At 42.1% G+C, this 24,739-nt stretch overlaps 1 protein-coding gene across 3 annotated transcripts in view; it reads left to right on the top strand.

Annotated features, from left to right (window-relative positions):
* The window catches only part of dennd2b (DENN domain containing 2B), a 378,850-nt gene that overhangs the window by 213,360 nt on the left and 140,751 nt on the right, over positions 1-24,739 (top strand). For all 3 annotated transcript variants that reach the window (XM_067993945.1, XM_067993943.1, XM_067993944.1), the window contains exon 3: positions 19,522-20,757. In XM_067993945.1, the coding sequence (XP_067850046.1) occupies positions 19,522-20,757 (1,236 nt within the window). The remainder of the gene's footprint in view (positions 1-19,521; positions 20,758-24,739) is intronic.

Raw genomic sequence — 24,739 nt, 5'->3', positions numbered from 1 at the left:
GATCCACTTCTAATTTTACTTTTAAAGAGAACGTCCTTTGAAAGGAATACCCTATATTTTGTTATATAAGCACTGAATAATTTTTAAATGAAGGTACACAGAAGGTTTCTAGATATTCATGGATCAGTTATGCTTTGCAATTTGAATGACAAGCTAATGGTAATGGTTTATTAGACTAGACTCAGTTGTATAACTTGACTGTACTGGATTAGTGAGAAAGTGTATGAAATGGAGCAGCTCTGGTGTATTAAATGTATGAGTGGTGAATCAAGGCTATGAGATACGAGATCTTTTCATCTATAATATTGAGTGAAAGATCAGATTGATGTTTGCTGCTCTTGAAATGTTCAATGAAGCATTGCTGGAAAACTGACAAATCTTGTTGCACGTTTGTGGATTTAGGTGCTTATTTTGTTTATATTCATTTAGGATTATTCAATTATCACACTGTAACTTAGCCTTGTTTGTGTGCCTATGGTATTTTGTTCCATTACTACTTGATTTCATCCTCCAATAAAGCATTTTGCTAACATTGATGAATGGAAGAAAATATAGTCCATGAAAGCTATTGCACTGTTGAAGAAGAGGTGTACTTTCAGAAGGCATAAGGGTCAATTATCAGTGGTTTATGGTGAACATCAGCATCTCAACCCATGTGTCAACTTGTCAGAGTTTAACAAGAAAAATCAACTTTTTTTTTTGCCACTGGGATTGGAGGTTGTCGGTATGAACTGATGAAGCATTTGGAAAGTGGGACGAGAGGCTCTAAGAATATATCAGACCTCAGTTTCCCCTCTGGGTTGGAACACAGCCAATTTACAACTGTGGTGGCTTCAACTCTCCAGACAGATAAGCAGTCCTAAGGGTAAATATTAACTATTGGGCGACCAGCTCGGAAGCCTGTGGCGGCAGCAGCCCGCATTATTCTTGTGGAGCCTGGAACAGCTCTCCTGTTGCTCCTGGCCCCGCAAAGATAATTTTAACACTTGTCTTTTCAGGCCTGTTCCTCTTGCCCGCCAGATTTCACGGAGCAGAGTGCTCATGGCATATGCTCCACCCAGTCGACTGGCATCTGGGCCACAAAGCGGAAAGCCCCAGGAGAAATTGTGGCATAGCAGGAATGGGGCTGTAAGTCGATCACCCTGATTTTAACTCTGCTTTTGCCCCATTTCCTTCGGGCGAAGGGATTTAAAATCTCCACTTTAGTCTCTCTAACACTTGATGATGCAATTTCTGGGGATCTTCCTAGTCCCTCCTCTCCCCCACCGAAGGCCAACCTTTCAGTCGTTATGCCTCTGCTTTTTGAAAGCTTCTTCTAGATCCACTTTACCTTGCTACGTCTCTCAGTTCCTTCAAAAGTTTCTTTAAAAGCTATCTCTTCAACTGTGCTTTCAGCAACCCCCTCCACTTTCTTCACCACCCTCCTCCTCAAAGCAAAGTGCTCTGAGACACTCTGTTATGTGAGGGACACTATATAAATTTGTTGTTGAAATCTGCAGCTTGTTGAAGTAGGTCATAAATTGCCCCATGGTTAATAATTACATAATAGATTACGTGAAGTTATCTGATACACATACACAATTAAGCTTTCATGCAATACCAGTTTACGCATCGAAAGCCTTTTAGAAACATTGATTTATGTAACCCACACAGCAATTTATAACCTAGGATTTTTAAGATATTAGTTGGAATGGTAAATTTCAAATCTTAAAGGCTCAGGTGATTGAGCTTTTCCACTGAGTACAGGATGTTGTGAAAGTGGGCGTCTGCTGCAGTCTCCGCATAGTTGAACTCGCACTGAAATATGTAATGTGTTTACTATGCGGAGCCTGAAATGAAGTTTTTCCAATAGCAGTGATTATCAGAATGATGTAACCAAGCCTCTCTGCATTTGTGTCACCAGAGTGTCCTGTGAGCAAGACTCTTGATGAGGGTAGATTTTAACTGTCAGGCAGCCAGCCAGCAGAGCAGGTGGTTTGGCTGCCCAATCCCTCAGGTAGAAGGCCCTGTCCGTTTCAAGAGCCGATTCTCATTAATATACGTATGGCGAGCACTCCTGTTCCACCTGGCCATAACAAAAATAATTTTAACAATTACCTTTTCAGGCCAGTTCCTCATGCCTGCTAGGTTTTACTGAGTAGCATGTGCATGCTCCATCCAGTGGGCTGTTCAAATTGCATCGGGGTCCTATTCACATCATAGCACCCCCATTCGACACAGATTAATGAAACTCCCCGCTGGTACAGCTGGGCCGCCTAATGGATGGCCCGGGAAAAATAGCGGCACAGCAGGAATGGAGCGCCCAGTCAGCCACCTCAATTTTAACTCCACTACAGCCCTGGTTCTGCCAGGCGGAGGGAGTTAAGATCTTCCCTTTGCAGTTTGACTGTGATCTGAAGGTGTTGGAGTTGCTTGTCTGGTACCCAAGAAACCACCTTGTTGCCTGTGAAAACCCGACTTAAATGATGAGACTTCGCTGCAAAAGGTGTTTCATAGGGGATAGTTTTGATTAATTGTGAATGATTCTGCCTTTCTTCCTTTGTACTAACATGGATCAAGGGGAAGGAAGAGCTATAACTGGGAATGGAATCTTTGATGGTCAGTTCCCTTCTTGCTATACCTTCTTTATGGGCTGGAGGCTATTTGAAGAAATCTGGGCGCTAAATTGGGCCGTGTAGCGCCTGTTGTTTCAGCACTACGCGGCCTCGCACGCACGTTTCCAGCGTGACGTGCGCGAACGCCATCTTGGTATAGGAATTAGCGCATGCGCAAATACCGAACACCAGCTGCATGTAAAGTAAGGAGAAAATTGATACAGTCAGTGTGCAACGCTGATTTAAAGTGATAGACACCATTTTGGCACTTAATGTGCAATTCAACGCACAGTCCGAAACACGACCATCTGAACGTGTCTTAGTGTGCCTGGAGCACCCCCCCCACCAGCGCTATTTAAAGGGACCACGCAGGATTTACAGGTTAGTTGCTGGATTATTGTGCTTCTTGCTGCTGATGCGTTTGTAACTGTTTTGAGGTCTCCTATACTTGAATACTAGGACGCAGGGACATTTAGACCCAAGAAGTGCAGGAGTGAAGTTCGGAAACGCTGCTACATGCAAAGGGTGGGAGAAGTTTGGAACGCTCCTCTGCAAATAGCAGTTGATGCTAGCTCAGTTGTGAATTCTAAATCTGAGATTGATAGATTTCTGTGAACCAAGGGTATTAAGGGATAAGGGGCTACGGCTGGTATATGGAGTTAGGTCCAGGTCCACCATGATCTCATTGAATGGTGGAACAGGCTCGAGGGGCTAAATGCCATTGCCATTTGCTGCCTCCTGATATGCGCCACCTTCTCCTGCAAGAAAGCAGGACGTGTGTCAGGGTAATGTGCCTGTCATGGTTGAATATCTGCCAGTGTGTGTGGCCTGTGAGTTGTGGGTCGGCGGCTTGCAACCGTGGTAATGTGTGAGGGTGAGAGGAAGCATCTGATTGGCAGAGTTGAGTACTGATGGAAAGAGTTTGTTGATATGTGGGTGATGGGGGGTGTAGTGCGTGGTGCAGTTGTTAGGAGACGCCACTTGACAGTTGACCTCACTCACCTTGACCACTCATGTCAAAGCATTGAACTTCTTCCTGCACTACATCCATGTTCGTGCTGCTGTGCGCCTGGCATTAACTTCGTCCCCCGCTGCCTCCCACTGCCTTTTGGGCATATGTCTGGAGGCCCTCTTGCCCCCCCACCCCCCGCGCAGATGTAGGATGCCCCTCCTTCTGTCCACCTCTTGCACCAAGGCCTCTAGTGCATCATCGGAGAACCTTGGTGCATGCACTCTCGCAGGCCTGGTACAAACAAGATCGGCAGATTGGTGAGGTCTGGCATGCAGATTGGAGGATGTGGGATTTATTCAATGTTTTAACAAAACTCATCAGTGTGTAAACACTGGGGCTGGGACCTGCATCTGTGTTTTATATGTGCAATGTCTGATCTCCGTTCAGACTTCATGCAAACAGCAGACTGTTATTTTTTTTAGCAAATAACAGGTACCAGTTATCTTTAAGAGATTTTAAGAGACCGCCTGCCTTTAAGAGATTGGGGCTCCCCCTGCTGGTGGAAAGTGTGATGTGCATGGCCTGGATTTCAACGCAGCTTAACAGTGAGTACTGAGGCCGGACGAGGCTTTCATCCTGCCCGCACAGGGGCCATTGGTTGTGGGATAATAGGGGATCACGCTACCTACGCCCAATAATAGGACCTATTGATTTTTCCCCCTCTGTGTGGTCTTTTTATCACATAAAAAAATTTCATGAAAGACCGTGGTCAATTAGCAAAAGTATAGCAGAGAACCACTAAAGAGTCCTTTAGTTTTATTGTTTTGGGAGACACACTGTGTATTGTAATTGAGCCAATTCTGCTGTTTTTAATCTTCCTTCTGTTAATCTTATTTCTTAATAAACTTGATGCATAGTTTTCAGCCTAAGTCTTATTGTCTGTTGTGGTATTTTCTGTTAGTTGGAGGGTTCAGGAATGCATAGTGGTATCCAGTACTATTTGTGGTCCATACCTCATTGATAAAAATGTTCATTGTGCACCCTGTGGCTCACTATCCAAGATTATTTCATGCATAACATTGGGTCCAGAAATTGCTTAAAAAATAACGGTGAGCTCAACAGCGCTCACCGTTGTTAGTGGATTTTACGTTCCAGCTTGCAGAAGCTGTTCGCAGTTTGTCAAAAATGCTGCAATCTGATTGGTCGAGGAGAGAGAGTGATCCCCTCACTTCACCCGTGGGTCCTAGATTCGCTGGAGTTAACGCTGGGCTCCTCTCCACTTCCTACTAGAGGAAGTGCACCCAGTAAAGACCGCGGTAAGTTAGTGGGTTAGTATAAATCTATGGAACGACGAACACTGTTGGTTCGTCACTCGGAGCAATTTCTGAGCCATTATGTTTTGTTTCATAGGGCGCGAGAGGTTGCCATGGATGCAGTCTTGTGCATTGCACACAAGACAAATGTATCTGTAGTGAGCCCGAATCAGAGCAGCTCCCATTTGGCTATATTTTGCTAAGATAATAAAGGTTATTACGGGCTTCAAAGATGGGAAGAATGTAGAGTTTGCCAGCAAACATTTTTTGTGCCCTATTCCATTGGAGGACTTAATCATGTTTCCTACTGGCAATGAAGATGTGTTCGAACATCTCACCGAGTGGGAATGGTTTTTAAAAAAATATAAAAACACCTTGTCCCTGGGGATTGCCGGGCAAAAGATTTTGGAGACAAGACTCCATTTGTCTCCAGGGTTGTTCACAAAAAACACAATTTCACATCGCGGAGCTGTGGTTTGTACCTGTTTTGCATTAGCTTTAACTCTACTCTTTGAAACAATAGAGAAAATTGGAAGCACGTAGCGATTACAGTTGGCACACCCTCTGCCTATGTAAATATATTATCTACCTGCATTAATAGTACAGTATGCTTACCGGCCACTTAAAAAAAATCATCCTCTTAATTTATACCACCATTTAATGCATAAATCATAAATTTATGGTGTGATTTCTACATTCAGAAATAGATCCTATGTTTCGGTCATTGTTTGTCAATGAAGTGATGCTCCATTATCGAGTCAATGCAGGATGATCATCATATCAAATTTTACAGCAATTAGCTTTCTAAATGGAATATTAATTACAACATCCCACCTAAGGTCGTCCATAGTGCAGGTCCTCCCTAATTAAACATTACTGGAGAAAGGCAATGGCCCAAGCAGTAGATGCTCTCAATTTCATTAGTTGTGATAAACGGTCTCTACTCTACCCAAAAATGTTACTTACCTTCTCTGTTTTCAGATATTGATGGATCGACTGTGTATTTCAAGCATTTTCTCCTTTTATTTCAGATTTATGTTGCAAGGTTGTCCATTACTGCAACTTACTTACTTCAATTGGGTGCATTTCATTTGCTCTTGGCCTGGCTAGACTTTGCTTGGGAAGGTGGGGATACAAATACAGACTGACTCATCCAGCTAATTGTAGAAAGCCAGTGATGGTGATCATGGAGGAATCCATGATTGGGTTGAGCTATTAAGAACACCTTAGGTTTGGATGGACCAGAATTCAGATGTTCTAAGTTTGCATCTAAAGTTTGAATAAAAGGACCATAATGATAGTAAGTAGATAGCCTTCCATGAAGTTTCTAATGGTCCAATGCATGCTTATTAATAAGACAGAAAATGCTGGAAATACACAGCAAGTCCATCAGCAGAAAAGACAGATTGTTTTGAGCAGAGACCTTTCATTAGTTCTGATAAAAGATTTAGATAAAAGGTGACAAAAATTTTAGTTACTTTTTCTGTTTTCAGATATTGATGGATCTGCTGTGCATTTCAAACATTTTCTCCTTTTATTTCAGATTTTCAGCATTTGCAGTTTAAAAAAAATCTCATGGTTAGCACTCACCTGCCAGGGAATAGTTGCTTCCATTCCCATTAATAGGCTGCCAGAAATTGGAATGAAATGCACTCTCCTCCCCAAGAGACCTGAAGGAATCAAAGCCACAACCCCCAGTAGATGTCTGTGAAAAAAAATTAACATGCTTGGCTCCCAACACCAGCTACTAAACTTTCTAAGACATTGGACTAAAACACTAAATCTTCACATATAAAGCACCAAATGTTTGCAGCTAGTTGGTAACATGTACAGAAACCCAGCAGATTTAGAGGACATCTGTGTGACTGTTTATTTAAAGAGGCATTTGGGACTGAATTGGGCCAAATATGGATGTTTTCAAATATCTGAATTTTAATCATTCATAAATAGTTAGATTATTACCAAAAGAGCAAAGGGAAAGATTGAAAGTTTTTTTTTTACTGAGAGGGTTGTTAATATGTGGAATGCCTGATCAGAAATCTGCCAGGCATCAGATAGGGAGAGGGAATAGGACTAAGTGGACAGGTCTTTCAGAGAGCAGCACAGGCAATCTATGCTGAATGACCTTTCTCTGTGCTTGAAAATGTAATGGTTCTAGGGTCCAATTCAGCCTAATGGAAAGTTAGACTTTGAATTTGACACACATCAAAGTAAGGCGATTAAAAAGAAATTGTATATTTTTAGAAAAGCCTAGTTATCTTTCAACGTTTATATACTATAAAAATATCATCCGTTTTATTAATATCCAAAATAAGGCTAATAGGACATTCAGATTTACTTACCTCAACTGCTTTATAAAGTTTGAGATGTTTTACAAATATTGGTAACCATCTTTTGATGTAGTTATGCGTTCTATTGTGTTCCATTTAAAGAAAACCTCAACATTTCACTGGGTTACAAGCAAACAGAATCCTCTGCGGAAATTTTCTGAATTGTGCAGAGCTGTGAAGTGGAGAAATCCCATCTCAGAAGTCTGCACTCATGCAGCATATGGGTGGTCATTCGCCTTTCTTTCTACCATCTATTAACTTTATTGTGAGGGGTTTTCCAATAAAAAGTGGCCTCAGGTGGGAGGCGCTATTAGAACTGTTCAAAGGACTTAGTTACAAGAAGGACCGCAGGCTTTAGTACCGGCAGAATGCAAACTTAATAGGATAACAATATAAACTGAGAGTTTCAAATGAAATGAATTACATTACAAGACAGTATTCCAAATGTGGGGTGCAGATGACATCAAAAACCATGAAATTACAGAGCTTGAGTGACTCATGTTCAATATCTGAATACTGAGATTGTCTTCAATTCCACCTGATAACAGACTATTGTTGCTATAATATTGAAGGGATCTAAGGTTTGCATTTTTTAACCTAATTTTTAAAGAGAGTACATAGATAAATGACTCTCTTGTCTCTGTATTTTATCCCACTTTGTTCACCCAACTGGTCTGACGCTTTCAGTCAAGGGGGCAAGGCCACAGACTTCTCACTGACAATGGCCCCTGTTGATAGCTGCCAGGAGGCACCACAGGCCTCCAGATGTGATTCTCTCCTGTTTTCCTACCTCCTTGCTAGGAGCTGCTTTAGTTCCCATTTGATGCCTCTCAGCTCAATGCAGCATAGATAATGAAATGAGTGCAGCAGGACTCGAACCTACATTTGTCTTCAGCACTTTTGTACAGCCTAAGAAAGAGGGAACATGCATTTATATCATGTTCTAAAGACATTCCAAAGGTCTTTGCAAACAATGAATCACTTTTGAAGTGTAATCGTATTGTTACATGGACATACATAGCAGCAAATTTGCACACAGTAACATCCCACAAACAGCAAATGAGAGAAAGACCAGTCAATCTGTTTTTGATAATGAGAGTGATGGAGTGATCTTGGCTAGGATGGCTACGATATGAGGAGAACTTCCTGCTCCTCCTCGAATAGCATCATAGATCTTTTACATTCACCTTAACAGATGAGGGGGTCCTTAGTTTAATGCCTCATTTGAAAAACAGCACCTATGACAATGCAGCACTGAAATATCAGCCTAAATTGTGCACTGAAGTCTTAGAGTGGGGCTTGAACCAACAATTTCTGACTCAGAGGCAAGGAGTACTACCAACTGAGCCAAACTAACAAGCCTAAGTTTTGGATACTTATGATAACTGGTGTTAACAATAGTCAGTTTGTTAGCTGTTGCAAGTAGCTTCATTAGATTCACGTTGCATGACATAGGGGCCCAGGTTGTCCACTTTTGCAAGAGTGGTTTGCATCTCCAGCATGGTGGACTTCTGTCTGCCACAAAAATGTGTTCATGAACCCAGCTGATCTGCTGGCTATGAAATTATTGGCATACTTTTGTAGGGCACCAAGGCCTGTACTAGGCAGTCTTCCGAGAGTGAGAACTGAAGCTTCAAAGGCCCGCTGCAGCGTAGCATTTCCAAAGCCTCAGAGTAGCCACTGAAATCCAGAAATATTTTTAAAAATTGAAATCTGTTGGCCTGGCTTATTTAATCAATTTTCTCTGCAATAAAGTGCACAACCATTTTGGATTTTTAAAATGTAAAACTCTCTGCTACCATAACAACCCTAGAGGCCAGCGATCAACAGGCGACTGAGGTGCAACATTTTAGAATAAAAAGGGACAAAATTAACATTTTACAACAACGAATAGTGAAAAAGTTTTTTAAAAAATGAAATGTGCAGATGATGGAGAAAAGAATTCATCAATATCTAAAGAGTTAAATAGAAAGGAACAAGGTTATAAATACAAATAAAAATCTAAAATAACCAAAACCACGACCCTCTTAAATCAGAGAATCAATTGTATAAAAACATTGGGGATGATTTTAACCTAACCTGCCAGGCAGGAAACCCATGGGATCAGATGGAACGCTGGGTTTACACCGTACCCAAAAATACTCTCCATTGACTCTCCAAAACCAGCGTTGCACCAATCCAGTCAGTTTCCTGACGGGCAGGTTAGGTTAAAATTGCCCCGACAGTGTCAATTAGTTTCCAAAGTAAATGAAATAATATGCTGAAAGAATCAACTCTTGAAACAGTAATGCATTTTGAATGTAATTATTTGAATTTATTTCACCAGGGTATGTTTGTATCTCAGTGGGATCCTATTTATGTTGATGACACTAAAGAACATGGCGAATTCAAAACAAACCTCTACTGCGGTAGAGGTAAACAATTCCTCTCATTTTCCGAGTTGTGTGACATGTCTGGAAATACCTGTTTGTAGACATAGTGGGGAGATTTCTTTTTTACTCTAATCTCAGTGTTGGCAATCTCATTAGAAAGTAATGATCAGAAGAAATCTTCTTGCTATGTTTGCAATGTTACTAGCAAGTTAGATAAGAAAATGTGGCCAAGTTAGCCACAGAAAGAAATAGGGAAAACTGCCAAATCAAGAGAGATTTTGGACAGTTTTAATTCTAAAATGGCGCCTTGTGTTTGTGGAATTCAAAGTGCTGCTGGGAATTGAGTGTACCAGTTAATTTACATCACAGACTTGACCAAGTGTTTGGAACGTACTTTATAAATTCCATTTCTTTATTATTGGGCAAAATGACATCACAACAATTTCTTTGCTTCCATACCTTTGTCAGTTTCTTTAACACATCAAGGGCATGATAGAAAACGTAAAAAAACTGACCAAAGTAAAGGCAAACATGCAAGGATGTCTGCCTGGTCCAGGAAAAGTGTGATTGTGATCTGGGAGTGGTAATTTCATTATCAGAGCAAAGAAGCACAAAGATCTGGCAAAGAAACTAATCTCAGTCATTATTCTTTTATCATTTTTTTCTGATATTTATTGTAGCATAGGGCAAGCTCAAAGTTTTTTTTTCATCTCAGTGATGGCCCATTACTGCTCACAGACATATAGAAACATGAATGTCTTAGGGCTGGCCCATTTGGTAGTGAACATGGCTGTACAGCAAACTTGGCACAAGAAATGACAACAGGCTCAACACATATTTCAGCTTATTTGATAATTAGCAATGAGTTCAGAGAAAGTTAAAAAGATTATTCGAGTGGTTCCGTCTAGTCAAGGAGGGGCCACATCCTGACACTAGGTTGATACAGAACTATGAACTGATAACATCATTCTTACAACTCCTGCTGGTCTTCTACTCTTAGTCCCCAAATCATCCACATCCTTTTTTTGCACCCTCTGTTTGATTATCTTGTAATGTCTCTGTTATAAAATGCTTGGATCACCTTTGTTCCCACTCACCCATCACCCAAGGCCTCAGACTCATGACGTTGGGCGGGTTTGACACTTGACCTGCCCTTCCCCACCTACCTGAAACCCGTTCCCAGTTAAAATCGCTCCCATTTTCCGTGATTCATTTCAGATGAAAAATTTTAAATTTTAATTTATAGAAAATACTTTCATGTATCCTATAACAAAGTTGTTTCATGGATATATATCAAAATCACAAAATAACTTTCCAGCAGATACTTGTTATCAATTGTAGGGCCATAGCAGGTAATAATGGTTTTGGGACGCATAGTGGTAATGTTGAGATTAAGCATGGCTATGACCTCAATGGGTAATGGATGGTGGTGGTTGGAAATCACTCTGAGGAAATTGCTACTTCTGCCCAAAATGGGATGATTTGCACTGTTGACTTTTCCAATGACCGCTACTAATCCAGCTTCATGATTGTAATGACATAACAGAGTGATCCACATGATGTTTGGTTCCCCTGCCTCAAGAACTACTGTACTGCACACCATCCAACAGTTTGGTTAAGAACTAAAATAATTCACAATGAGTGAATCCTACCATCAAATGGATATGGGGCTCCATGTCACCATCTTGTGATTGGAAGTCACAGGATAAACATATAGGGTACTGGACCAGAGGCTTACTGCTAATTTAAGAAGCATGATAACAAAGAGAATAACTTTCTAGAAAAATCAAAACAAGATAGCTAAAGAGACATCAAGAAGTCAGATTGCACAAACACTCCCAAAACTGCAGAGTTTTTGTATACATCATAAAATCATATGTTAAAAAGTCAGTGCTTACAATAACATAGTCTTCTGCCAATGTTGACTATGGCTACTAATAAAGTGCATTGTTTTGCCAAACACATTTCAAGAAATCAACCACAGTATTATCCAATAAACATAAAACTGTACTGGGTGGGGTGGGGGGGGGGTATAAACTAACTTGGCAGGGGGATGGGAACCTGAGAGGAGATTCAGAAGGGAGAGTAACAAAGCTGGAAGTGGGTGGCAGAAAAGTAGTAAGTGAAATTGGAAGGCAGTGAAAACAAAGGCCAGCGGTAAATAAGGTCAAAATAGAAAAAAATGTTAAAAAGGCAAAATTAAATGCACTTTATCTGAAAGCACGCAGCATTCGCAACAAGGTAGAAGAATTGACGGCACAAATAGAAGTAAATGGGTATGATCTAATTGCCATTACAGACACGCAGCTGCAGGGTGACCAAGGCTGGGAACTGAATATTCAAGGATATTCTACATTTAGGAAAGACTGGCAAAAAGGAAAAGGAGGTGGGGTAACGCTGTTAATAAAGGATGAGATCAGTATAATAGTGAGAAAGGATCTTGCCTCAGAAGATCAAGATGTAGAATCAGTTTGGATGGAGCTAAGAAACAGCAAGGGGCAGAAAACATTGGTGGGAGTTGTTTATGGGCCATCAAACAGTAGTGGTAATGTAGGGCACGGTATAAAGCAGGAAATTAGAAGTGCATGTAACAAAGGTAATACAGTAATCATGGGGGACTTTATCTACATATAGATTGCGCAAACCAAATTAGCACTAATACTGCGGAGGACGAATTCCTGGAATGTGTACGAGATGGTTTTCTAAATCAGTATGTTGAGGAACCAACTAGGGAACAGGCTATTTTAGACCAAGTATTGTGCAATGAGAAAGGGCTAATTAATAATTTTGTTGTAAAGGAGCCCTTAGGTAAGAGTGACCATAATATGATAGAGTTCTTCATTAAGTTCGAAAGTGATGTAGTTCAATCCGAAACTAGGGTCTTAAATCTAAACAAAGGAAACTACAAAGGTATGAGGCACAAGTTGGCTGTGGTTGATTGGGGAACTATGTTAAAAGATATGACGGTAAGACAGGCAATGGCTAACATTTAAAGAATTAATATATAATTTGCAACAAATATATATTCCTTTAAGGCACAAAAACCCAACAGGAAAAGTGGTCTAACCATGGCTAACAAGAGAAATTAAAGATAGTATTAAATCAAAGAAAGAGGCATATAAATTTGCCAGAAAAAGCAGTAAGCCTGAGGATTGGGAGCATTTAGAACTCAGCAAAGGAGGACCAAGAAATTGATAAAGAAAGGGAAAATAGAATATGAGAGTAAACTAGCAAGAAACATAAAAGCGGACTGTAAAAGCTTCTATAGGTGTGTAAAAAGGAAAAGACTGGCAAAGGCAAATGTGGGTCCCTTACAGACAGAGACGGGAGAATTTATAATGGGGAATAAGGAAATGGCAGAAAAATTAAACAAATACTTTGTGTCTGTTTTCACGGAAGAAGACATAAAAAACCTCCCAGAAATACTAGAGAACCAAGGGTCTGGCGAGAATGAGGAACTGAAAGAAATTAGTATTAGTAAAAAAAAAAATAGTATGAGAGAAATTAATGGGATTGAAAGTCGATAAATCCCAAGGATCTGATGATCTACATCCCAGGGTTCTGAAAGAGGTGGCTATAGAGATAGTGGATTCATTGGTTGTCATCTTCCAAAATTCTATAGATTCTGGAATGGTTCCTGCAGATTGGAGGGTGGCAAATGTAACCTCACTATTTAAGAAAGGAGGGAGAGGGAAAACAGGGAACTACAGTCATGTTAGCCTGACATCAGAAGTAGGGAAAATGCTAGAATCTATTATAAAGGATGTGATAACAGGACACTAAGCAAATAATAATAGGATTTGGGAGAGTCAACATGGATTTATGAAAGGGAAATCATGTTTGACAAACCTATTGGAGTTCTTTGGGGATGTATCTAATAGAATGGATAAGGGGGAACCAGTGGATGTGGTGTATTTGGATTTTCAGAAGGCTTTCGATAAGGTCCAACACAGGAGGTTGGTGAACAAAGTTAGAGCACATGGAATTGGGGGTAATATATTGGCATGGATTGAGAATTGGTTAACAGACAGAAAACAGAGAATAGGAATAAACAGGTCTTTTTCAGATTGGCAGACTGTGACTAGTGGGGTACAGCAGGGATCAGTGCTTGGGCCCCAGCTAGTCACAATCTATATCAATGATTTGGATGAGGGGACCAAATGTAATATTTCCAAGTTTGCTGATAACACAAAACTAGGTGGGAATGTGAGTTGTGAGGAAGATGCAAAGAGGCTTCAAGAGGATATAGACAGGCTAAGTGAATGGGCAAGAACATGGTAGATGGAATATAATGTGGAAAAATGTAAAGTTATCTACTTTGGTAGGAAAAACAGAAATGCAGAGTATTTTTTAAATGGTGAGAGATTGGTAAATGCTGATGTTCATAGGGACCTGGGTGTCCTTGTACATGAGTGACTGAAAGCTAACATGCAGTTGCCGCAAGCAATTAGGAAGGCAAATGGTATTTTGGCTTTTATTACAAGAGGATTTGACTACAGGAGTAAAGATGTTTTACTGCAATTATATGGAGCTTGGTGAGCCCACACCTGGCGTATTGTGTACAATTTTGGTCTCCTTACCTAAGAAAGGATATACTTGCCATAGAAGGAGTGCAACAAAGGTTCACCAGACTGATTCCTAGGATGGTGGGATTGTCGTATGAGGAGAGATTGAGTGGACTAGGCCTGTATTCTCTAGAGTTTAGAAGAATGAGAGGTGATCTCATTGAAACATACAAAATTCTTACAGGGCTTGACAGGGTAGGTGCAGGGAGGATGTTTCCCCTGGCTGGGGAATCTAGGACCAGGGGTCAAAGTCTCAGAGTAAGGGGTAGGCCATTTAAGACTGAGATGAGGAGAAATTTCTTCACTGAGAGGGTGGTGAATCTTTGGAATTCTCTACCCCAGAGGGCTGTGGAGGCTCAGTCATTGAGTACATTCAAAACAGAGATCGATAGATTTCTAGATATTAAAGGCATCAAGGGATATGGGGATAGTGCAGAAAAATGACGTTGATCAGCCATGATCTTTTTGAATGGCGGAGCAGGCTCGAGAGGCCGGGTGGCCTACTCCTGCTTCTATTTCTTATGTTCTCATACAATTTAACTCTATAGTTAATGGCTACAAATCTATAATAAGGAATTAATAATAACCTAATGCTTTGTCATTTAGGCCGGTTCTGTATTGAAGGTAAGAAAGTCATTGGCTTCGAAAACGGGGTTAGAGATTAGGAAAAAGGGTTCCTCCCTTCCCCCACAGGATAGTAGACAGAACCCATAGAATTTTACAGCACAGAAGGAGGACTGTAATCCTATTGTGTCTGTGCTGGCTTTCCAAAAAGTAATCCAAAACAATACCACTGACCTGTTCTCTCCCCTAGGCCTATATCTGTTTCTGCTTCAAATGTTCATCCACTTTTCCCTTAAAAGATCCAATGGTCTCTGTCTCAGTCACTCTCTGGCAAAGCATTCTCTAAAAATTCTGCATACATCTATTTCTCCTAACTTCTCTCCTCATTGCTCATTAATACAGGGCTCACTTGACAGCTTTTAAGTGAGCTGGATCGATATTTGTTGAGAAGTGGATTGAGGTTCATGCAGACATTGAAGCTCTGATTTACTTTTCCAAGGAGAGGTAGGAGAAGAAACTTGTGTTCCTTCAATGTTGTGAATCAACAGTTGGAGGCAGGAGGATGAAGTCTATAATAGAATAATCATACACAAAAAATCTGTATGGAAAGGGCTAGATGGATCAAATGGCCTTTTCTTGCTCTAGGCTTCCTGATGTTTCACATGTGGGGAAAGAATAGACAGGTAAAAATAGCCTTCAGGCAAGTTGAAAAGCAGCCAGCATCTGACCCCCTGTTTGCTGGCTTGTGAAGTGGAGACAGTACCTCACGAGGTCATAGTGAGGATGGTGGCCCTGTTTGCCACTCCACAGCATCCTCCCCATAGGATGACCTTGTATGTTTACAAGGGGTGGGAGACAGATTTTAGGATGTAGTTGCTCATTACTGCCATTGGCTTTGCCAGGCCTGTAGTGCAATGACGTTGCAAGTGATCTTGCAGCATATGGCACATCCCTGCATTTGGCTCTCTTGACGTGAAGCTTGTAAAACCAGTTCCCACAGTTGTTTCTAGTTATATGTGCCAGATCTGATTGATGGCATGTTGGAAGGTGTGGCAAACAATGCTTTGCTGGCAGTTGATCTCCCTGGCATGCCTCTTTTCATCTAGTTCCACTTCAAGCATGAAAGACTGTAGTTGGGATACTTCTGAAAAAAATATCCAACATTGAGGTTAGCCAGGCCTTCACATAGAGCATTTGTGCCATCAGGTATGCTGTCACAGCCTCCACATTCACTAATCCAATGACAAAGCAAGGTATGTGTGCTTCTATCTGTGCAGACGGGTATGAGGCACTGGCAGGTGGACTTAGAGTGCTACTGGTGCAGCCTGGTCTGCCTGGTATCCCCCTACTGCTTCTCCTTCCCCAAAAAGCACAAGTAAAGGAGAGTTCCCATGGGAAAACTCATTGTGCCACAATTGCTGGCATAAAATGGTGGTGCCAAAACATTTATTAAAGTAGCTCCTGACTATCTAAATAAGAACTGCTGAAATTCAAGAAAAAAAGATTCAGAAATGGTCTGAAAATGCTCAGAGCAATCTTCAGACAGGCAAAGTCAATCTCCGTATACAGCTCTATACAGCCCAGCAATCTTCAAAGCCAACTTTCAGTGGGCAGAAACGTGAATCAGTGTGATGCACGCAGGAATGCTGGAAAATAGTGTACGTATCCTAATTATGTCACCAGGGCTTCAGCATGTTAAAATAAAGCTCCAGCCTGTTTTGGGGCGAGCTTCCTGTGCCTGTGAAAACCAGAATTGGAAACCCACGTGATACACTAAACGTGTGGAGAGTCCACATTCTGGACCTCCGCCCCTTTCCCCAATTGTTTATGACCACTTTTTACCTGAAAATCTAAGCCTATTATGCAAACAGTGCAGGAATTTTCTTCAGAGAGGAATCGTGGCCAGAAACTGTTTCTGCCCAATTTCAGCCAGTAAAACTCTTTTCCCCCCACCGAATTCCCTCATGCTTTTTGTAGCTTTGCGTGATCCACCCTTTGTGTCCTGACTGATCTCAATGTGTGGGAATAAGGGCCGGTAGTACAGCAGCTTCGAGTTTCCTGCTTTTACACTCCTAATGCACTCTGAGAAACTTAGACCGAGATTTAATGAGGCACAGCAGCCGGCAGAATCAGCCATTACAGGCGGAAGTGAGGAGTTTGAGCCTGAAGAGTCTGGAGAGTTTGAATAGCGATTTTTTTTTTGCCATTCTGTCTGCTTGTTTCTGACTGCAGACTTGAGTCACACCGGTCAGTTGTCTCACTTTCTTGGAGACTGACCTCAGATCCCGCATGTAAATGTGATGTTCAGGTGTGTACCCATGAGTTCTGAGTCCTACCACTCCGAAGCCATAGGCAGCCTTCTCCTCAGCCTCAGCTGGGAAGGTGCCACATCCTCACTAACGCTATTTAATTGCCACCGGCTGAAAGTATCTGGACTGGTGCCTGGGATTGAGGAAGCAAATGATGCAGGGGGGTGAGTTGGAGGCACTTTGGGCATAGGAACATGGGGCGGAAGGTCTATGGAGGGTGGGCTGCAGACTGTCGTCATCTCCCTCTTCATCATAGTTGACAAGGTGGTGGTTGTGTCTCTGTTCTTCTTCCTCCTCCTTATCTTCATTTTCCTTCTCCTGTGCTCCCCATTCCTGTGGTGGATCTACAGGAAAGGAGGATAGAAGCTAAGAATGGTTAAGCATTACCCTCTTTCGATTAAGAGGTGAAAGGTTGTGGCTGTGTGGTGCTTCACCGGGACGCCAGGGTGACAGAGTAAGTGTCTAGTCACTAACATGGCGCTGACAATATCCCAGCAACCTCGCCATCTCCCGTGACAAGAATGAGTGCCTCCCCATGAGCTGCGCGACCTTCTCCTCATAAGGTGTGAGGGGGCTTAAAGATGGGGATGCCCTCTCTGATGACCGGCTTCTCATGAGCATTGTGCACCATTTTCTCCTGCAAGAAGATTGAATAAATTAGGGAAGACTAGGAATTGAGAAGTGTGTGCCAAGTGGCATAGAGAGCTGAAGTAAGAGATGTGGAAATATCCCCCTGTTTAAGTGGAGGAAGGAGTTTTAAGGTTGTAAGTATTTGCTGTTTGGAGACCTGGGTATCCATAGTGCAAGATACCAAGTTAGAGCCTCCCCTTGACCATAGAGCATTGTGAAGAATTAGTTTGATTAGTTGTACAAGTGTTGCTTCAAGAGGGTGAACAGTGTGTTGGTGCCCAGGGTGGGCAATGAAGTGTGTTACTTTCCCTGCTCTGGTGAGGTCATTGAACTTCTTGTGGCACTGGTCTATAGTTCTGGGGTGAGAGTGTTGGCACTCAGTGCCACTGCCACCTCCTTCCACATTGTACTTGATGTTCCTGTCAGGCTTTCTGGCACGGATGCCCAGGACTCTGTGTCTCCTTAATTCAAGTTCCTCGAGGAGGGCTTGGGAGCCTGAGCTAAAAAAATTCGGTGTTCTTCTGTCAGTGGCAGATCATATGCAGAATGGTGAAAAATGGAAAGGCAAGAGCTGTACATAGGGAAGATTATTTACTGACAACATTTGCATGCTTTACAATATTGTAAAATTAAGCTATTTATGTTCAGTGACTAAAATTGGTAAGAAAAAAATAAAGAAGAGATAATCAAGCTTTTTGTATGGTCACTGTAATTTGACTTAACATTGGCTCACTTATGGGCCACAGACATTTGCAAGCGTTGTGCTTTGATTACTTGGTAAACTGAGAGTATGAGCCTAATTTGAATATTTGTGGAATATTGTTGTGAAGCAAGTTGAGTGCCAAGAATTACCTGTCATTGATGGCCACTGCAAGCACATTACCAATAAAAGAATTTCTAAAGCAACCAACTTCAACATGTTGAAAATGGAATGGTCATCTAGTTTCTCAACCACTGGGTGTAAAGTGTTGCCTGGACAGAGCACAGAAAAGGGAAAATGGGTGGGGAGAATTGTACATCCATAATTGAGCCTGCCCGATTTTTTTTTTCAGGCAGTATTTACCCCATGTTAATCATAAATACAAGACGATTTAATTTCCCTCTTATTGCCAACTCTCAAGCCAACAAAATAATTGCCTCATGGGCAGGATTCTGCGCAAGAGTCTTGGGAAAAATAAGGTCAAGGCTTCAAATTCAGTTCAATTTGGACCTGCAGTACCTGGAGAATTAAATATTTTACCTCACAGAGTTGTTTGAAAGGCTGATTCTCCAGATTTTTGACACTAATTGTCCAGAGTGAGCTGCATCTTTTACGCTGCCTTAGAGAAGATGAGATCACTCCTTAGAGATGCTGTATGGATGATCTCTCTTTCTTTAACTAATGTGATCTGCCCTATCTTTATGTAATAGCAGTTTGTTGATTTCAAAATCTCTCCATGACATCCCTGTTCCTACCTTAGTGATCTCTTCTTGTCTTATGTACCCACGTGCACCTACTGCTCCTAGACCACCACACGTTACAGTGGAGTGAGTGAAAGACAAAACAACAGTGGACACTTATTCAGCCATTACACTCCTGACTTGTGGAATTCTCCATCTAGTTCCCTCCACTTTGCTAACTCCCTCCCTACTTTCAAAAACCTCCCCAAAATCCTTTAACCGTGCCTTTGGTTCCCCAGCCTAGCTTCTCCATCCCCTACCCATTTCCCTATCTTCGCTATCACCAGATCGTCACCTTCTTTATTGCTCTGAGATGATTTGCTGCACAGGAGGCATGTTATATAAAACCAAATGGTCATTTAACAGTAGCCATAAACTGAATAATGTCTGATAAACCTGACATACATTTCTGGTCTCTTTCACATTTTTAATGACATTTTCTTTCATTACAGGCGGCATTCTGCGTCCCCAACGACACTTTTATTGCCAGTAAGAAGTCCAACATACCCATTAAGTGACAGTGAAGACTCCTATAGGTCTAATAGATATGCTCATATTTCAACTCCTAGACTGAGTCTGAGGGACTGTGGCTCAGGAGGAGCAACACCAAGAAGCAGTTTTTTACATTCATGTAGTATTGATTCACAAAGTCCTTTACTGAAAGCTGTGAGTATTGGATGCTTAGACAAGAACCTACCAGGCGCCACAGTTGAAGGAATCAGAGACCAGAAACAACCACGGGAAGAATGCCAGGAGGTGCCAGGTGATGGGATAGGCACCCACCAACTTAACCGGAGTACGCTGTCTTTGGGAACTGCTGCTACCCTCCGGAACCTTTCCCTCAGCAGGGCCAGCGTACTCTCTCAGACTGTTGACATTAGGCAGAAGATTTCAGAATGGGAATGCAGAAAGGAAATGTCCCCCAGGCGGAATCTGATGCTGGAGAAGAGAAAAGTAGGAGATAGGGCTGGTAGTGAGGGCTGCCCTAGTATGCTGCCTTCACCGTGCAGTGAAAAGACCTTTGATCTAACAGGATTCAAAAGAATGAGTAGGTCATTTTCAGAGTGTTCATACCCTGAGACTGAAGATGAAGCGTCTGATAAAGAGTCATTTGCCAGACATGAGAGATTGTTTGGTAAGAACCAGTCCAATATTTGTGGCAAAGAACACGCACGAAAACAGACCTCTGCTGTGTTAAGCAGAATTCAGAAAATTGAGCAAGCTCTCAAAGAGAGCCCCAACAAGGACCTTCCCCAGTTACCCAGCAGCTGCTATGGGAGGGAAAGGCTGAGGAAGAAATCTTTCACACTAAGTGTGTCAGAGGATGTTAAGGAGACTGGGAGTACAATGAAGCGAGGGAGTGTTAGCTCTGTGGTAACAGAGCCAGAGCTTGACCATGTAATTGAGAAAACTACATTACAGCAGCAGCTTAGTCATAATTCTGACAGCTCCTACCACAAGACTCAACTGCCTGCTGAGTGTCCGCCTGGCATCATGGTGAATCCTGTGCCAAAACCAAAACGCACCTTTGAGTACGAAGCAGATAAAAACCATAGGAGCACTCCTAGCAACAGTCTACCTCCATCCTCTACTCCCGCTTCTCCTCCCCCTCTTCCATCAACCCCCGCTCCTCCTGTCACCCGGAGGCAGAAAAAAGATTCAAACCTCCACAGGAAAATCCATAACAGGTAAACTGGCAATTTTACTATAATAGTTAGTGTTTTATGTATAAATCCTATAACCATCTGCCAGTAAAATGTAAACAACTCTACTTTTATTACAATGAATTACACTAAGACCCATCATGCATAACACAGCTTTAAAGTAATGGACGGGCCCTCTGGAAGACATTGAATGAAAATAAAGAGGTAAGGTTTCCATCAGTGTGTAAATGCACCACATGGTTTTACACTGAACCAGACAGACTAGGAAGGCCCCAGGTACGATTTCTAGACAGTGCTGAGTCATCAATGGGGGCACTTAGCCTTAGTGTCCCCAGCCTAAGGTTTACCAGACTGATTCCTGGGATGGCAGGACTGACGTATGAGGAGAGATTGGGTCGACTAGCCCTATATTCACTAGGGTTTAGAAGAATGAGAGGTGATCTCATCGAAACATATAAAATTCTAATAGGACTAGACAGACTAGATGCAGGGAGGTTGTTCCTGATGGCTGGGGAGTCCAGAACCAGGGGTCACAGTCTCAGGATACGGGGTATGCCATTTAGAACCGAGATGAGGAGAAATTTCTTCACTCAGAGGGCGGTGAACCTGTGGAATTCTCTACCACAGAAGGCAGTGGAGGCCAAGTCATTAGATTTATTCAAGAAGGAGATAGACATATTTCTTAATGCTAAAGGGATCAAGGGATAGGGGGAAAAAGCAGGAACAGGGTACTGAGTCAGCCATGATCGTTTTGAATGGCGGAGCAGGCCCGAAGGGCCGAATGGCCTACTCTTGCTCTTATTTTCTATATTTCAGCCTAGGGATTAGAAGAAACCAGCCAGGGTTCTTACTTCTGATGTTGACTGTTCGAAACTATATGTTTGCAGATGTCATGTGCAGACAGATCAGTAATAGCCTCCAAACACTCACTGTCTGGATTCACATATGAAGCTGATTCCTTGGGCATAATAGTGAAGGGCTGTAGGCACCCAACAAACTTTACCCTAACAGGACTCAGCACCTTCAGTAAGGGAGGGAAGAAGAGGGCAAAGTTGAAACAAAAGAAATAAATAAAGGCCTGAATTTTATCTCTGATTCTTGCATTGATGCCGCCATCCTCCCAAAAGCAATTTCTATGTGCCAAGGGAAAGAAATAAATCTACTATAATTGGCAGCACAATGCACAATTTTGGGCTATAGAATCATTATTTATGGCCTCATTTTAATTTGCTGCTCATGCATTGTTGGCTCAGTGTACCAGAAATACAACTTGGCAGAAAGGAAAAAATAGCTCAATACAATGCTTGAACTATAAAATGGACATTTCCTCTTTGGAAAGCAGGACCTCAAAGGTAATAATCTCTGGATTACTCCCAATGCCATGCGCTAGTGAGTACAGAAATAGGAAGATAAGGCAGGTTAATGCGTGGCTAGAGACATGGTGCAAGAGGGAGGGCTTCAGATTCTTGGAACATTGGGATCGGTTCTGGGGCAGGAGGGTCCTGTTCAAGATGGACAGGTTGCACCTCAACAGAGCTGGGACCAATGAGGAGGTTCACTAGTGCTGTGGAGGAGGGTGTAAACTAATTTGGCAGTGGGATGGGCATCAAGATGTGGCATTAGAATGGAGAAACAAGATGCACAAACGATTGGGAGAGATTGATAGCACTAGTGTTAGAAATAGTACAGTATTAGGTGGGATCAGACTAAGAAAGAAAACGAGAAGGTCTGAAATGTGTTTACACACATGCACTCGAAACCTATGAAGGGTGGTAAATAAGAGTGGTGAACTGCAAGCACAAATAGCCACATGGGAATATGATGTAGTGGCGATAACGGAGACCTGGCTCAAAAAAGGGCAGGATTGGGTACTAAATATTCGGGAAGAAAAGGAGTGTGGGGTGGGGGTGGTGACAATATTGATTAAGGAGAATATTGCAGTGCTGGAGAGAGAGGATGTCCTTGAGGGGTTAGTGTTAAGAAACAATAGAGGCGCCATTACTCTACTGGGTGTATTCTATAGGCCACCAAATAGTGGGAAGGATATAGAGGAGCTATTTGCAAGGAAATTACAGAGAGGTGCAAGAACTATAATGGGGGACTTCAACTATCCTAATATAGACTGGGATAGTAATAGTATAAAGGGCAAAGAGGGGGAGGAATTTCTGAAGTGTGTTCAGGAGAACTTTCTTGATCAGTATGTTTCCGGCCCAACGAGGAAGGGGGCATTGCTGGATCTAGTTCTGGGGAATGAGGTGGGTCAAGTGGAGCAAGTGTCAGTGGGGGATCATTTAGGGAACAGTGATCATAGTATCATAAGGTTTAGGTAGGTTATGGGAAAGGACAAGGAGCAATCTAGAGTAAAAATACTTAATTGGAGGAGGGCCAATTTCAGTGGGATGAGAACGGATCAGGCCCGGGTAAATTGGAATCAAAGGTTGGCAGGCAAAACTGTAATCGGACAATGGGCAGCCTTTAAAGAGGAGATGGTTTGGCTAGAGCATAGGTACACTCCTACAAGGGGGTAAGGTAGGGCAACCAAAGCCAGAGCTCCCTGGATGACAAAAAAGATAGAGAGCAAGATGAAGTAAAAAAAGGGAGCATATGACAGATGTCAGGTTGATAATACAAGTGAGAACCAGGCTGAATATAGAAAGTACAGAGGAGAAATGAAAAAGGAAATAAGAGGGGCAAAGAGAGAGTATGAGAATAGACTAGCGGCTAACATAAAAGGGAATCCAAAAGTCTTCTTTAGCATAAACGGGTAGTACGAGGCAGGGTGGGGCCAATTAGGGACCAAAAAGGTGATCTGTGCATGGAGGCAGAGCGCATGGCTGAGGTACAAAATTAGTACTTTGCACCTGTTTTTACCAAGGAACAAGGTGCTGCCAAAGTCACAGTAAAAGAGGAGGTAGTTGATAAACTGACTGGGCTAAAAATTGATAAAGAGGAGGTACTAGAAAGACTGGTTTTACTTAGAGTAGATAAGTCACCTGGTCCGATGGGATGCTTTTTAGGTTGCTGAGGGAAGTATGGATAGAAATTGCAGAGGTACTGGCCATAATCTTCCAAACATCCTTAGATATGGGGGTGGTGTCAGAGGACTGGAGAATTGCAAATGTTACACCCTTGTTCAAAAAAGGGTGTAAGGATAAACCCAGCAACTACAGGCCAGTTAGTTTAACCTTGGTGGTAGGTCTTAGAAACGACAATCCGGAATAAAATTAATAGTCACTTGGACAAATGTGTATTAATAAAGGAAAGCCAGCATGGATTTGTTAAAGGCAAATCGTGTTTAACTAACTTGATTGAGTTTTTTGAGGAGGTAACAGAGAGGGTTGATGAGGGCAATGCGGTTGATGTGTAAATAGATTTTCAAAAGGTATTTGATAAAGTGCCACATAATAGGCTTGTCAGCAAAATTGTAGCCCATGGAATAAAAGGGGCAATGGCAGCATGGATACAAAATTGGTTAAGTGACAGGAAACAGAGAGTAGTGGTGAACGGTTGTTTTTCGGACTGGAGGAAGGTATACAGTGGTGTTCCCCAGGGGTCGGTACTAGGACCACTGCTTTTCTTGGTACATATTAATGTCTTGGACTTGGGTGTACAGGGCACAATTTCAAAATTTGCAGATGACACAAAACTTGGGAGTGTAGTAAACAGTGAGGAGGATAGTATTAGACTTCAAGAGGACATAGACAGGCTGGTGGAATGGGCAGACACATGGCAGATGAAATTTAATGCAGAGAAGTACGAAGTGATATATTTTGGCAGGAAGAATGAGGAGAGGCAATATAAACTAAATGGTACAATTCTAAAGGGGGTGCAGGAACAGAGAGACCTGGAGGTATATGTGCACAAATTTTTGAAGGTGGCAGGACTGGTTGAGAAAGCAGTTAAAAAAGCATATGTGATCCTGGGCTTTATAAATAGAGGCAGAGAGTACAAAAGCAAGGAAGTTATGATGAACCTTTATAAACTAGTTCGACCACAACTGGAGAAT

The sequence above is a fragment of the Heptranchias perlo genome, chromosome 12, assembly GCF_035084215.1.
Source record: "Heptranchias perlo isolate sHepPer1 chromosome 12, sHepPer1.hap1, whole genome shotgun sequence".
In the NCBI taxonomy this organism is placed as follows: Eukaryota; Metazoa; Chordata; class Chondrichthyes; order Hexanchiformes; family Hexanchidae; genus Heptranchias; species Heptranchias perlo.
This window is presented reverse-complemented; position numbering and strand designations above follow the sequence as displayed.